Source organism: Parasteatoda tepidariorum, chromosome 3, assembly GCF_982258835.1.
Source record: "Parasteatoda tepidariorum strain Cologne lab strain chromosome 3, Ptep-v5.0, whole genome shotgun sequence".
Taxonomy (NCBI): domain Eukaryota; kingdom Metazoa; phylum Arthropoda; class Arachnida; order Araneae; family Theridiidae; genus Parasteatoda; species Parasteatoda tepidariorum.
Genome location: NC_141757.1, coordinates 24,329,694 through 24,343,314, shown reverse-complemented (window position 1 = coordinate 24,343,314; position 13,621 = coordinate 24,329,694). Strand labels below are relative to the sequence as shown.

General features: G+C 31.6%; 1 protein-coding gene across 2 annotated transcripts in view; it reads left to right on the top strand.

The window, feature by feature from the left end:
* The window catches only part of LOC107443515 (uncharacterized), a 244,531-nt gene that overhangs the window by 196,339 nt on the left and 34,571 nt on the right, over positions 1–13,621 (top strand). For both annotated transcript variants that reach the window (XR_015432458.1, XM_087158966.1), the window contains exons 7-8: positions 8,765–8,864; positions 12,066–12,227. Coding sequence is in view for 1 of the 2 variants with exons in the window: in XM_087158966.1 (XP_087015092.1) it covers positions 8,765–8,864; positions 12,066–12,227 (262 nt within the window). In the remaining variant the exon portion in view is untranslated. The remainder of the gene's footprint in view (positions 1–8,764; positions 8,865–12,065; positions 12,228–13,621) is intronic.

Sequence of the window (13,621 nt, the reverse complement as noted above, 5' to 3'; positions counted from 1 at the left end):
GGATTCGGCGCGCAGGAGCACGTAGTGAGCATCATATGGCTAATCCATGTTATATATAACGCTAATACGTTTTAATTGATAGGCTTCGGCGCGCAAGAGCACGTAGTGAGCAAAATTAAGGTTTAGAATTGCTTCGGAGAAATTTGAATTGTTAACAATGACTTAAACAAAATGTTTTATTTTAACTGATAAATACTATAGTATAATTTTAACTTTTTCTGTGACTATACTCATTTTCTTACTCTTTGTTTTTTATACATTTTATATTTTTGTGATAAAATAAAGAACTTATAGTTGTTCTGCTTCTGAACACTGATGAAAATGCAAAATGATGGGCTTCATCAACAATCAAAAATATCTACATTTTATTTTACAAATTCCATATTAGGGTGGCGCCATTCAGAGAATTAAAAAGACAAAATTATCTTTAGCGAAGCCGATGCTTTACATCCGGCGTTCAGTGGCAGACTATTATTTCATATTGTTTTACAACACATGGCTTTAGCCCTTTTGTGGGAAAGACTTTAAAACAAAACTTACAACAGTTACTTTTCTCAACAACTGAAATTTAGAATAGTGTGATTAAGAAAAATATGTGAACTGTTTGCAATTTCAAATTAATATTGAAATGTACAGGTTTAGAATTTTCTACAGTGAAAAGTTTTCGGAACTTCAGTGTTCAAAAAAGTATACAAAAGCTAGACGTTAAGAACGTATCCAATGAGCGAGTAAAGCAAGCATCGGATTGCGAAGCCATCCGAAATGAACTGCGAAAGCAGTTCCGGGGGTTGGCGAGCACCAGCGAGCAGGGGGCGAAGCCTCCTAGTTTTATCATAATCATGTGAAGTTTTTGAAAATTATTTAGGATTTCGTTAATGTATATAGGGCTTAAAAAGTGCTCAAAAGGTGCTTATTTTTTGTTGAGAGATTTGACTATTTAATATTTGAGATTTGATACTAAGCAACCAGACCGTGTACAATAATCCTAAGCAATCAGACGTTTACAAATACCAATTCTCATCAACAATTTATTCTTTTATACCGATTACGCTTTAGTTTTTGCATCGATTTGCGTTTTCATTCCAAGAAGTTATGTAAGAAAACGGAATTCATATTTTATATTAAGCGCCTGCCGAGTTGTCGACTTAATATTTTAAAAGGGGTAAGAAATGTACAGTTGCCTTTGATATTTTTTACTTAATTAACTGTTCATTATAATTGATGTATATAAACGTTTGTACAAAATACTGAAAAACAGCCTGCATGACTTGCGATGAAAATCTACTGGAATTTTCTTTTACTTTAAATGTATTTACGTTTTTACGAATTTTTTTCTCTTTTTCTTAATCAAAGAATTATTCATATTTGTTGACAAGAATATTTTTTTTTAAATTTTTTATGAATTTCAACGGATTTGTTTTTACTTATTGCTGTGGTGGTTTATTTTCGAAATAGCTAAGTTATCCCCTTTAGCAGTGATACAACCTGATCGCCTTAATGAAAAGTACTTGAAATTGTTTACTCGAAGAAGATACGACACATTGGGTGTTAAAAAATATGGTGACGATTAAAACTCTTTGACGTTTCCTCATATAAATAAATGTTTGATTGGCGGATATTTAATAAAAATATTTTACCAAATATATAACCTTAATATATAACTTTTGTCAAACTTTAAAATTCACATCCTATCTATTAACCTATTTTTGGTTCAAGTATGCATTCATTAAAAGTAAGACATTTTTCCCTTAGTTGTTGGTGGGAACCGCGAGACCTATTTAATAAACCGATAACAATTATTAAAATTGCCCTAATTTCCTAAAATGAGACATTTTACGGATTTTCTTTGGAAAAGATTTTCCCTAATTTTTATTGAACAGCGCAATGATTTTGTGTCACTCTCTCGATTTCCATCATCACATGCTTAAATAAAATTAATTTGCTCTTTTTAAATCCTGTGCCTGGTTATCCTGCTCGCATGATTAAATTAAATACCGGATATTAAAAACCGGATGAAACCGGACGCAGGATTAATAAAATCCTTTTGGATCCTTTGAAATCTTAATGGATCCTTTCAAATATATGTACATAAAGAAAAAAGTAACTGGAGAGCGCGGATCACTTAGCTGGAAAATGAAGCTGTCATAGAAAGGACGCCAAAAAGAAGAAAATGCAGTTTCGTTTGCTCCTCTACAGAGATAAACGGCTGTTCGAGACTGGTTATTACAACAGCAGTAATGAACAATTGAAACTTTTAATCTTCTTTCGGTTCCAAGGAATGCTTAGAAAAGATTCTCTAGATTTTCCTCTTTTATGGGTCCACTTGAAGTTGCTTCATCCGCTTTAAGTTTTTGTAGTGCCTGATGGACCTTCCTCGTCTCTCGTCATCACTGTTGGAGATTGGATTAAATGTGTATAATAAATTTGTAACTAACTATGCTAAAGTTAGAGCACCTTTAAATAATCTTTTAAAGAGCGATAAAACCTGGTGTTGAACTCCCAAATGTCAAGAAGCATTTGAAATTTTTTTTTTTTAAAAAATGCTTTATTTGTAAACCTGTTTTGAAAATATTTAATCCTAAATTACAATGTCATATTTTTGTTGAAGTAAGTCAAAGTGGTGTTGGAGCAATTTTGAAACAGCCTGATGTTTCCGGTGTCTTATATTCAACAGCATTCCATTCTCTAAGGGACTACGAAAAAAATTATGCTATCATAGAATTAGAATGTCTTACTATTGTTGATGCATTTTGAAAAATTTCATCATTATTTATTTTAGCAATAAATTTACTATACTTACAGACCATGCAGCTTTAGTTTTGCTAAAAAATGTAAAAAATTTAAAAGGTAGGTTGTTCCGGTGGTCTTTGCAATTAGATATAAAATATAAAATACACAAAAGGCACCTTGAACTTTGAAGCTGACATGTTTTCTCTGGATATTCCTGCCAATACTGAACACTAATAGTAATAATAATAATATTGATATAAGTAATGTAAGCCATTTTGTTTTGTTGCAATTAGTGAAATTCGCAAAGCCCGACAAAATGATAATTTAACTGGAAATTTTATTGATATTAATAATGTTTTATGTTTACGTAAAAAGGGTTTTACCAAAATTGTTGTTCTATTTTCCTGAAGGCATAAATACTTGAAATTACTCATGAAAAATTTGGTCATCCGCGGATTCAAAAACCTATTAATTTACTTACTTCTGTTTATTATCGGGAAAATATTACTTTGGATATTACAAATTTTCATAGACATTGTCATGCTTGTCAAATAAACAACCTAGACAGAAAAAAATTGGTTTACTTCAGGAAATGCCCCCAGTTGACAAATCTTTTTTTAAATAATTGCAATAGATAATGTAGGTGAATTTAATTATTGTAATTCTACCAAAAAATATTTAACTTTAATAATAGTTGATTATCACGCTCGATATATGTGGTCTTTTGCATCTAAATCGATAACTACAGAAACTAATGTTAATTTTTTGCACCAAATTTTTCAAACTCAAACTTACCCCAACTTTTTCTGGTCCATACATAATTCTTGAAAAGATTTTTTGATGTTAATTATAAAGTCAATAAAAAGAATATTCATAATGAAGAAAATACAGAAATAATTCATGTATCAAAATTACGAAGGTACCACCCACCTGACAAACTGAAATTATGTTATGAATGAATAACAAATGTAATAATTTAAATAATATTGTGGTTTAATAATAGAATTAATTATATTTTACATTAAATTTAATGGTTTTTCATTGTTAGACGTAAAATTAAAAATACCGAATGTGACCTAACAATTACACATGGTTCAGTGGAACATGTTATCCCCTTTTTTCTAGAACCCTTTAAATATTCTTAAAATTCAGTGTTTACCTATATCTAAAAGAAAAGATATGGGGCGATGGTAGTTTTTTACTCTGGGGTGAAAACCACAAATAGATAAAATTTTTATAAGGCCAAGTATTTATTTGAAATTAGGATCTTCCAGTATAACATTTTTGAGATTTGGGAATGTTTTCCTCCTTTTGGGGAATACAGCCCAATATTCAACAAAAATGCCCCTAAAAATTGAACTGAAGTCTTAAACTTCAGAATAACGACCACTGTGTCATTTTTTTCTTTTAAATTTTATTCTCCAGCAAAATAAACAATACTGAAGTCAAAACTTCGGATTGAAACTTTTCCTTTAACAAAATGTCAACTTGCATTTTCATATTTTTATGTATCATCTTTTTGAATGTTTCCATTTTTAAAATATATGTGGAAGTTTACAATTTTAAATTAAAGTTGTATGGAAGGAGAACAATATTTTATTGATAAAAACTGTAATCAAGAAATATATACTTTGAACTGAGCTGACGAAGAGTCAGAAAAACTATTAGAAAAAATTTTTTAATTAAAAAGTATTCCTACTTTTTTTTAGCAGTGAATTATGTGTTAAATTAGTAACATAGTGTTAAATTTTTATCTTGTTTATTTAAATTTGTTTTTTGTAATTCATATTATTATTGTATATTGATTGAAATGTGAAATTACGAATTTTATTCTTTTCATTTTGATTGCGCTTCGGGAAAGTTTTGCAAATGGATGATTTTTGCTTAAACAAAAATTTTAGATGGTAATTAAAAATTTTCGGGAAGGGGAAATGTTACATAAAGAGCTTTAATTCATCTTTTTATGTTATTCCTTTTCTTAATTTGTTATTCAAAACAAAACACTTTTTCTCACACTTTAAAATTCACATCCCGTCTATTAATCTATTTTTGGTTTAAGTTTTTATTAAATAAAAGTAAGGCATTTTTCCCTTTGCTATTTGTGCGACCTATTTAATAAACCAATAACAATTACTAAGATTTCCCTTATTCCCAAAAACGAGACATTTTACGTATTTTCTTTGCAAGATTTTCTATTTATTACGCAGCACCATGATTTTGTGTCACTCTCTCGATTTCCATCATCACAGAATGATTAAATTAATTTGTTCTTTTTGAATCATGTGCCTGGTTGTTCTGCTCGCACAACAATATATATATATATATATATATAATACAAAAATTAAATACTTTTGTATTAATAAAAGCATTAAAACTTCATTCCTTTTCATTAAATATCTTTAGTAAAGGATAAGGGTAGAAATTCTATTTTGGGACTTCAAGGCTAAAAACATGCCAATGAATAATAATTAGATTAATACTTCAAAAGAGAAGTTATTTTAAGATCTTTCACTTCCATATAAGGAAAGATTAAACGATTTGCTATGAGTAATAAATAAATTGATAAGGCGTAAGAATACAGAAAAAGGCATATGACTGGGCCTCTTTACAGCTAAAAATCATCCTATAAAATGCAGGAGCAATGTTTTTGCGTGGCTTTTTGTTGTTTATCTTGCTAAAATAAAATCCGTCAGCTTAGACGGGATATCTGTTCCCCCTCTCCCGCTATGGAGAGGGGTTAAACTGCTATTTCGCCATCGCAACTTAATAAAAGAAGATTATGCACAATCTGGACTCTTTAATCATGCTTCTCTCACTACTACTATACTAAAAAATATCGGTGTGGATACACCGCATATTAATAAGGGCAACAACCCCTATATTTTGGTGGATTTATTTGTCAAGAAAGCAGGAATAATGAGAACATATTGTGCACAAGATTTTATTTACTAAATAGATCGTGAAGCCGAAGTCACATCCCCGCTCTCCCGGCTGGAGAGGGGGGGGGGGCAAAGTTCCAGTCAGATCCGACGGAGTTTAGTTGGTAAACATTATACACCAAAAAGTCACGCTAAAACATTGCTCCTGCATTTTATAGGATGATTTTTAGCTGTAAAGAGGCCCAGTCATATGCCTTTTTCTGTATTCTTACGCCTCATCAATTTATTTATTACTCATAGCAAATCGTTTAATCTTTCCTTATATGGAAGTGAAAGATCTTAAAATAACTTCTCTTTTGAAGTATTAATCTAATTATTATTCATTGGCATGTTTTTAGCCTTGAAGTCCCAAAATAGAATTTCTACCCTTATCCTTTACTAAAGATATTTAATGAAAAGGAATGAAGTTTTAATGCTTTTATTAATACAAAAGTATTTAATTTTTAGATATCAGTTTTAGAAATTTTATCTTAAAATTTTATACTATAGCACATTTCTAATAGGTGTAACGAATTACATGTCATTTATTTGAATTCAAATTTTCTTTAATGACTTAGTATTTACTAAAAATATGTAATTTTTTTTTTAAAAAAAAAAGGTTGTTATATGGATTTGAATGATTGTTTTGAATTCCTAGAATTTTGTGCATTTGCAATGTACCTAAGTTAGTAGCGAGCGAAGCGATCTTGGTTTTCGAAGCAACCAAGATCGTTTCATATAGCAAACCATACAATAACAAGCAAACCATATAAGATTGCGTAGCAATTTTCGGGGGTTGGCGAGCGTTAGCGAGCAGGGGGCGCAGCCCACTAGTATATATATATATATTTCTAAAATAATTATTTATTATTACTTCTTGTTGCGTGGCTAAATAATTTAGAAAAATTACTTCGAAAAATTTATTTGTATATAATTATTTACAAGAAACATTGTATCATTTCTTTTTTTATTTTTATTTGAATGAAGGAGCTACTGAGGGTACCATTGTCAGGGGCTATTTTTGCACGCTGATTCGAATGCAATAAAAAATTTATGCGTTAACCAGAAAGAGTGCGTATTTGCATTAAATTAAGCATGCTCCAATTTACAGTTAAAACATAATTTAAGAATTCTATTGTGATATTGCCCTAACATTAAACCATAGTTCCCTTTAAAAAAAATCAATACCTCTGAGAATACAAAGTTGGAAATTGGCAATGATCTGGTTCAGGTCAAAATTGCAAAACGTGAATGAATTGATGTAATACGAAAGATCCTACCTGTAAAGAGATGCTGTGACATGTGTGTGTTTCTGAAATCGTATTCTTAGCCATAGTTGGCGCCACTGAAAAACAAGAAACGCAATCGTCTGCCTTAAATCAACACCTCCTAGAAGTAGGAAAGCCTCAGCACTGATCAATTTAGTAGTCCGATGTGACGAAGTTAACTGTGCAGTAGATGAAAAATAAGAAAGATGTCATTACGGTCGGGGTACTAAGCTGCGCAGTGGTTAAAAATACGAAATATGTCATTACGTTTGGACTACTAAAGGATATTTATGGTAACCCGTGTTGAGGCCTGCTCTTTTCTAGGAGGTGTTGCTTAAATTCGCTTGGTTTCTCATTTCCCCATAGCAGGCTTGCTGGCATTGGCAAGTGACATAAGAAACAATAACACTTTTCAAAATGGAAGTCAGACCAACCGTTCAAATCAATTTTTTTATCTGTTTTTTTTTCTCTCTCTTGCAGATTATGAAATTTTTTCAAAAGGTGCATTTATTGATAAAAAAAAGCTCAACAACTACCTCCCACCTGAAATTAGGGTAGGAGGCAATTTTAAAATGTTAAATATTCAGAAACACTCATTTTATGTTTACTTAACTCGGTAGTTAAGACGGAAATCGAGTTTTATTTCATTACATGTTTTTTTATTTTAATATGAAGCACGTCTACTTTGAATTATCTAATCGACCTGTATTTCCCGTGGCAGCTCCATTCCAAATAATTGTCATATTTCCGTTCTTTGGTTGCAGTGCTATCTTTAAACCTAAATGCAAAATTCTGTAAATCAAATTGGGATACTTTTTTCTTGAAAATCTAAATTAGCAGTTAAAATTTTTTTCTGTTTTAGAAGTTTCTCCTATCCCACTTCTGAAATTACTGAATGCGTCTTTTAAAATTAATTTTCGATTTTTTTTTATACGAGAGTATTTCTCATACACATGACCGTTCTCATACTTTTGGAATACCCTGTTCTGTAAAACCCTTAAAAAATATCTCATGTGTAAAAATCCCATCATTAGATCAAAAGTTATTTTTATATCAATTTTCCTGCTTTTGGGAAGGGATTGGTAAAAAAATTGAAAAATACAAGTATTTTGAATTCAATTTCGTTTAGAAATCAATAAAGGAAAAAAATATTTTTATTCATTCTCTTTTCAGATCCATCGTCGTAAACACATACATAGAACAGAATCATACGTCAACTCTTTTTTTTTTTTTTTTTTTTTTTTTCTTAAGGCCTGGTCTCTTAGGACAGGACGCCGTCAGCTGGAAATCAGCGCTAACCTCTGATTGGTCCATTTGTGAGTTTGATAGTATACGTCATCGAACGCTCATCTTGAACTACAATTGCCGTCCAACTCAACTGCAGTTGGATTACAACGTAACGTTAACCACAGAAGCAATGGCGGACAACATCCAACTGCACATTGAAATCAGCCAAGATTTTGATTTTGACATTAAACATAGCTTCTTCATTAAACATAGCACCCTTCATTTAGCTCAGCTATAATGTGTTTTTTCTTGGACAAAGTCATTATTTGTTCTCTAAAACACTGGTCGACAATAACAAAATCAATACAAATTCAAAATAAATATTTGTTTAGGTTATTAACGCATGCGCAATGAGAGATAATGTCTGCGTTGGACCGACTGCTCACGCTGAGCTAACAAAAAAGTTTTTTTTTTTTGGCGTCAGCTCTACGTCAACTTTCCGCTGACGCCCAGATGAGGCGCTTGTCCTAAGAAACCAGACCTTTAATTTACTTTAATTTAAACATTTCAACTTTTAGAAACAGATATCTCTTCAACAATCAATCTCTTTTATTTTCACAGATTGATCTTCTGGGTCATCACATTTCGAACTTCGTGCTTAGAAAAGAAAAAGATCTGCTTATGAAAAAAATTAGAAATTTAATATCCAAATATAAGAATGGTAAGCCTTTTTTTCTTCTTCTTCAATATTGAGTAGATGTCGTCGAATTGAATTTTATGTGCTATTTTAAACTTTGTATTATTTCTGTTAAGAATGAATAAATTTCACTTTGAAATTCTCCAAGACAGTCCATGATATGATCGACGGAAGCCCGGTGTAGGTTTTAGTTTCTTCAGAAAGCAGTAAACCTTTTAGATGGCGGGTAGCCTAGGCAGGAGAGGGTGGAGCAGACCAGGGCTAAAGAGAATAGAAGGGCTGGTTCACTCCTTTGAAGTAGCTCTCGCCGCGCCAATCCTCCGATTTTCTCTAGTGACGTCACTTTGGCGTAAAGCTCGCACTTTTACTTCAAGAACGGAGCGTTCGGCCTTACTAGCTCTAACTAATATTGGAGAATTTCTTTTTGCGAGATATTCCAAGACATTTGTTATTTTCCATAACGACTTTCCACAGTTTTTGCGGTGAATTTACAAGGATTTGAAACTATTATCGAAATGCCAGTTTTGCGCGATTGCAACTTGAAAAAAATTTGACAGAAAAACAAAAGGGAAAAAAATATAATTTTCCGCGTGTTCCCTGAAGTAAATGAGCAACTATGTAAAGAATGGATTCCGAAATGACACAGTTAATATAAAACAGCATTACGTTTATTCTGTCGTTAAGAACTTATATAAAAATTCATTATCTAAATAGAAACTGCCTCGTTATTTCAAAAAGAAAGGCTGGTGAAAAAAATTAAAAAATGGATAAAGTCAAAGAAAATTAAAAAGTAAATAAAAAGTATAAATAAAATATATAGTATATAGTTGGAATTCTCCTAATTTCATAACATTTTTTTTAATGTAGTTATTCTAAATATTTATGATTTTTTTTAAATTATATTCTCTTAAATTTAAATATCTATAAATTATATTATCGTAAATTTAAATATCTATAAGCAATTGTAAAATTTCTAATGTCATTATGAACCTAAATTATTATTTTGTTTCAGTAATTTGCGTTTAGGGTTGATGTTTCCTAATGATTAAGTATGAGCAAATTGCTATTAACGGCATATTTTAAAATCAGGGATTCTAAAAACTCAACTTATTGTTATAAAAGAATATGTAGATAAAAAAAAGTGTCTATATATGCTTTCATTTTTCTTAATAATTAAAGTTAAAACTGAACTTTTTAAAATAAAGTATTTATAGTGTCATTTTCGCCAACTAGTAAAACATTTTTTTAAGTTTAAAATTGTATTTTTTTTTTTTTAATATAATGGCCAAGAAAGTTTTTTTGAACTATGTTTATGAACGGAAATAATGTGTTAATTACGTAAAGTGTGAAAGCTAATAACCAGAAAAAGTCTAACTTATTTTTACAAAGAGAAAGATGCAAAGTTATCGTAATATCTTCGCTTGCGATCACCGAGATCTGTGGACGCAGTGACGTCATGAGGAGGGAAATCGTAGCTTCAGTCTAAGAGCGGAGTGATTTATTCTCTTTAGCCCTGGGTGCAGTTGAAAGGAAAGAGTCAAAGAAACTCCAGGCTTATTTCCTTTGTACCAATGGTGAGTTGGGGGGGGGGGATCAGCCAGTCCCTGAGAAGCTGGGATTTCTTGAGGGAGTAAAGTTCAAGATAGGTGAGAACAGAAGAGGTAAGATGCGGTTGGCTGCTACCCTCTTTAACCAGGCTGTCTGCTAAGTCGTTGCCATAGAGACCGACGTGAGAAGGAATCCACTTCAGGTGAATATTATGCTGAAGAAACAAGAGTTTTAATTTGTTTAGGATGGAAATACTGATTTTGTCCAGTTGTTGAGATGTTGCAGGGAGCTGCGGCTATCAGTGAGAAACCAAAGGTCTTCAAAACAAAGGTCATTGTGCATTCTATTTAATGACCTTAAAATTTTAATAACCTAATACTTCATTCATCATCATCGTCATAGTTGGCCAGACAGCCCAATGTGAGCCAATGTCTTCCTCTGAAGATTTCTCCATGACGACTTCTGATTCACCTTTGATCTTCAATTCTTTTCATTAATTGCGAGAAAATCAGACTCCACTGAGTCAGCCCATCTCAACCGCGGCTTTCCCCGCTTTCTTGTTCCAGTGGGTCTAAAAAGCAGTATCTTTTTTATTGTATTGTCATCACTCATTCGAATCAAGTGGACCATCCAATTCATTCTATTTATTTTTATGCATTTAATAATATCAGGTTGTTTATAAATCTTGTACAGTTCAAAGTCAAATCTCCTTCTCCAGTTATTGTTTTCATTTACACCACCAAGTATACTCCGCAAAATCTTTCTCTCAAATGTTGCAATACAATTTTCCTCCTGTTTTGTCATTCTCCAAGCCTCAGAAGCGTATACCAAGACTGGCCGGACAAGAGTTTTGTAGATTTAGAACTTTGTTTCTCTAGAAAGAAAGCTAGATTTAATAAATCTTCTCAGCCCTATTTGCCAGATCGAGTCGGTTTTTTATTTCAGGAGTCATTCTGTTGTCAACGGTAATAATTGATCCTAAGTAAGTAAAACTCCTTACTGTTTCAAATCTGTAAGAATTTATTTCAAGATAGGAGTCTGAGACTCTGTTTCTTGAGAAAAACATATATTTTGTTTTTTCTACATTTATGACTAAGCCCATTTGCCTTGCAGTCACCTCAAGGGCAAGAAATGCCTCTTTCAGGGCAGGAAGGGAACGAGCAATTATATCGACATCATCATATGCAAGTAGTTGTACTGATCTAGTAAAAATGTGAACACTGGTATTGATGTTTGAATCACGAATAACTTTCTCAAGTGCAATATTAAAAAGAAGACAGAAGCGAGAATCTCCCTGTCGAACACCTGTAAACGTGTCTAAAACTTCATTAATAAATTTTAATGTTACAAATTTTTATTTCATTACAAAAATAATGGAAATAAATTTGAAGATTTAATGTCCTTTGTCGTTGAATAGAGATGTCATGCTTGCTGCCAGCTTTGCCTCCCACCGCATCCGAAGGCCACTGTAATTCTTTGAAAACTATCTTTTCAAAAATAAATCAAGATTTATTATTGACTTATTTTAATTCATTCTTTATAGAAAAAGCTCCTAAGAATATATTTTAAAAAAAAGACGAAACACTTTATATAAATGAAAATTGTAAATTATTAAATGTTATTATTATAGCGCTGTTATTTGTTATTTGAATGTCCCTGTTACTTTGACTTTTTTAGGATCTTCAAATCCTCGTAATGTCGTTAGGGTACGTATGCAACAGCGACCATTACCTCGTAGCAAGGAGATGCGGTACAGAAAAATGTCTTTCTCTCTCTCAATACATTCTGGTGACGAAATGCCTCAAAGTACTGCGACACTGAAAAAAAGCTTAAAGATCGGTAAAGTCCTTTTCATCTATCTCTTTTTAATTCGTAGATTATTTTAATGCTTATTAGCACGTTGACTGCCGCACGCTTTTTACAGTGAAGTCTCCTTCAGACCACGAGTACCGCTGTACGAAACGTATTCCCCTGAGTACTCCCACCGATATTTTAATAATGCGAGTCTCTGGTGGTCACAAGAGTAATATCTCCCGCTCTGTTTGTTTCCACGGTATCATGACTGTCAATTTGTGTCTTGCTTTGCATCTGTTTCTTATCTCGCCACTTTACATGATCAAGTTGAATCTTTGCCGAGTAAAGAGGAGTATAACTTAAAGTCTTAACCACTAATTCGTTGAAAATTCGAAACGGAAAATGAAAAAATTATTTCTTGGTGATTCAAATGAACAAGATGACTTATACGCAGCTCACAATAATTTTCTTAATAAATCGTTTTTGCATTACCCTTACAACAACTCAATAGTTTTGTTACTTCCTGTGAAATATCTTTTCAAATAAGTATGAATATCCTTCGCACGTAGTAAAAGAAGCGTCGCCCCAATACGGGTGACGCGGTCCGGTCTGAAACTTTGCTGTCACCCGTATATGGATGATGCGGCAGTCAGCGTGTAAAAGCATCTCTAACCTCTTCTTCCAATTACTTTATTCTAATATTTATTTATGTAATTTGAAAATTATTAGGCTTTCAAAAAATAGGTTCGCTGTTAATTTTCGCTTAATTCTAAGGGTTTAAAAAAGCATAAATTTCTTGCGTAAAATTAGGTTTATCTTCTAATTAGGTTTATCTTCTTTTCTAAGCCTATTTTTTAACCCTTTCAAGGGCCATTTATTTCTAGTAAAGGTAAATTAAAGTATTTTTTGAATTTAAATTGTTTTAAGAATAGTAATTAAGTAAGAAGAAACCCATTTAGTTTATAAAAAGGCAATTTTTTATGGTAAATATATTTAACACGACCATATATTACTTATTGATATTTATTTTTCTTTATTTATAAAATAAATTTTATAAATACTACAAACTTCAAAAGGAATTATTTATTTTGTAACTTTTATACGTTTCTTTAAACTAAGCAATGGTTACCAATTTTATTCAAACGCACTTCAAGAAAGCTGAAGTTATTAACAAATGGGATCCTAAATTAAAAGTGGTGGGAAGTATACTTCCCTCGGCCTTCGAAAGTAAACTGTTTTGTACTTTGTTTACGGTATCAGTTTTGTTTTATTGAGTTATGAGAAATGAAACAGCGTCATAATATAATTAAGTATTAGATATTTTTTAGAATTATTAGAGAAAGTTTTGTTGCATTTATCAGTTTTATATATCGTGCATTATATCACTTACATTGAGAATAGTTTATTAAGAAATATGTTTTATGTATTTTTTTTTCCTT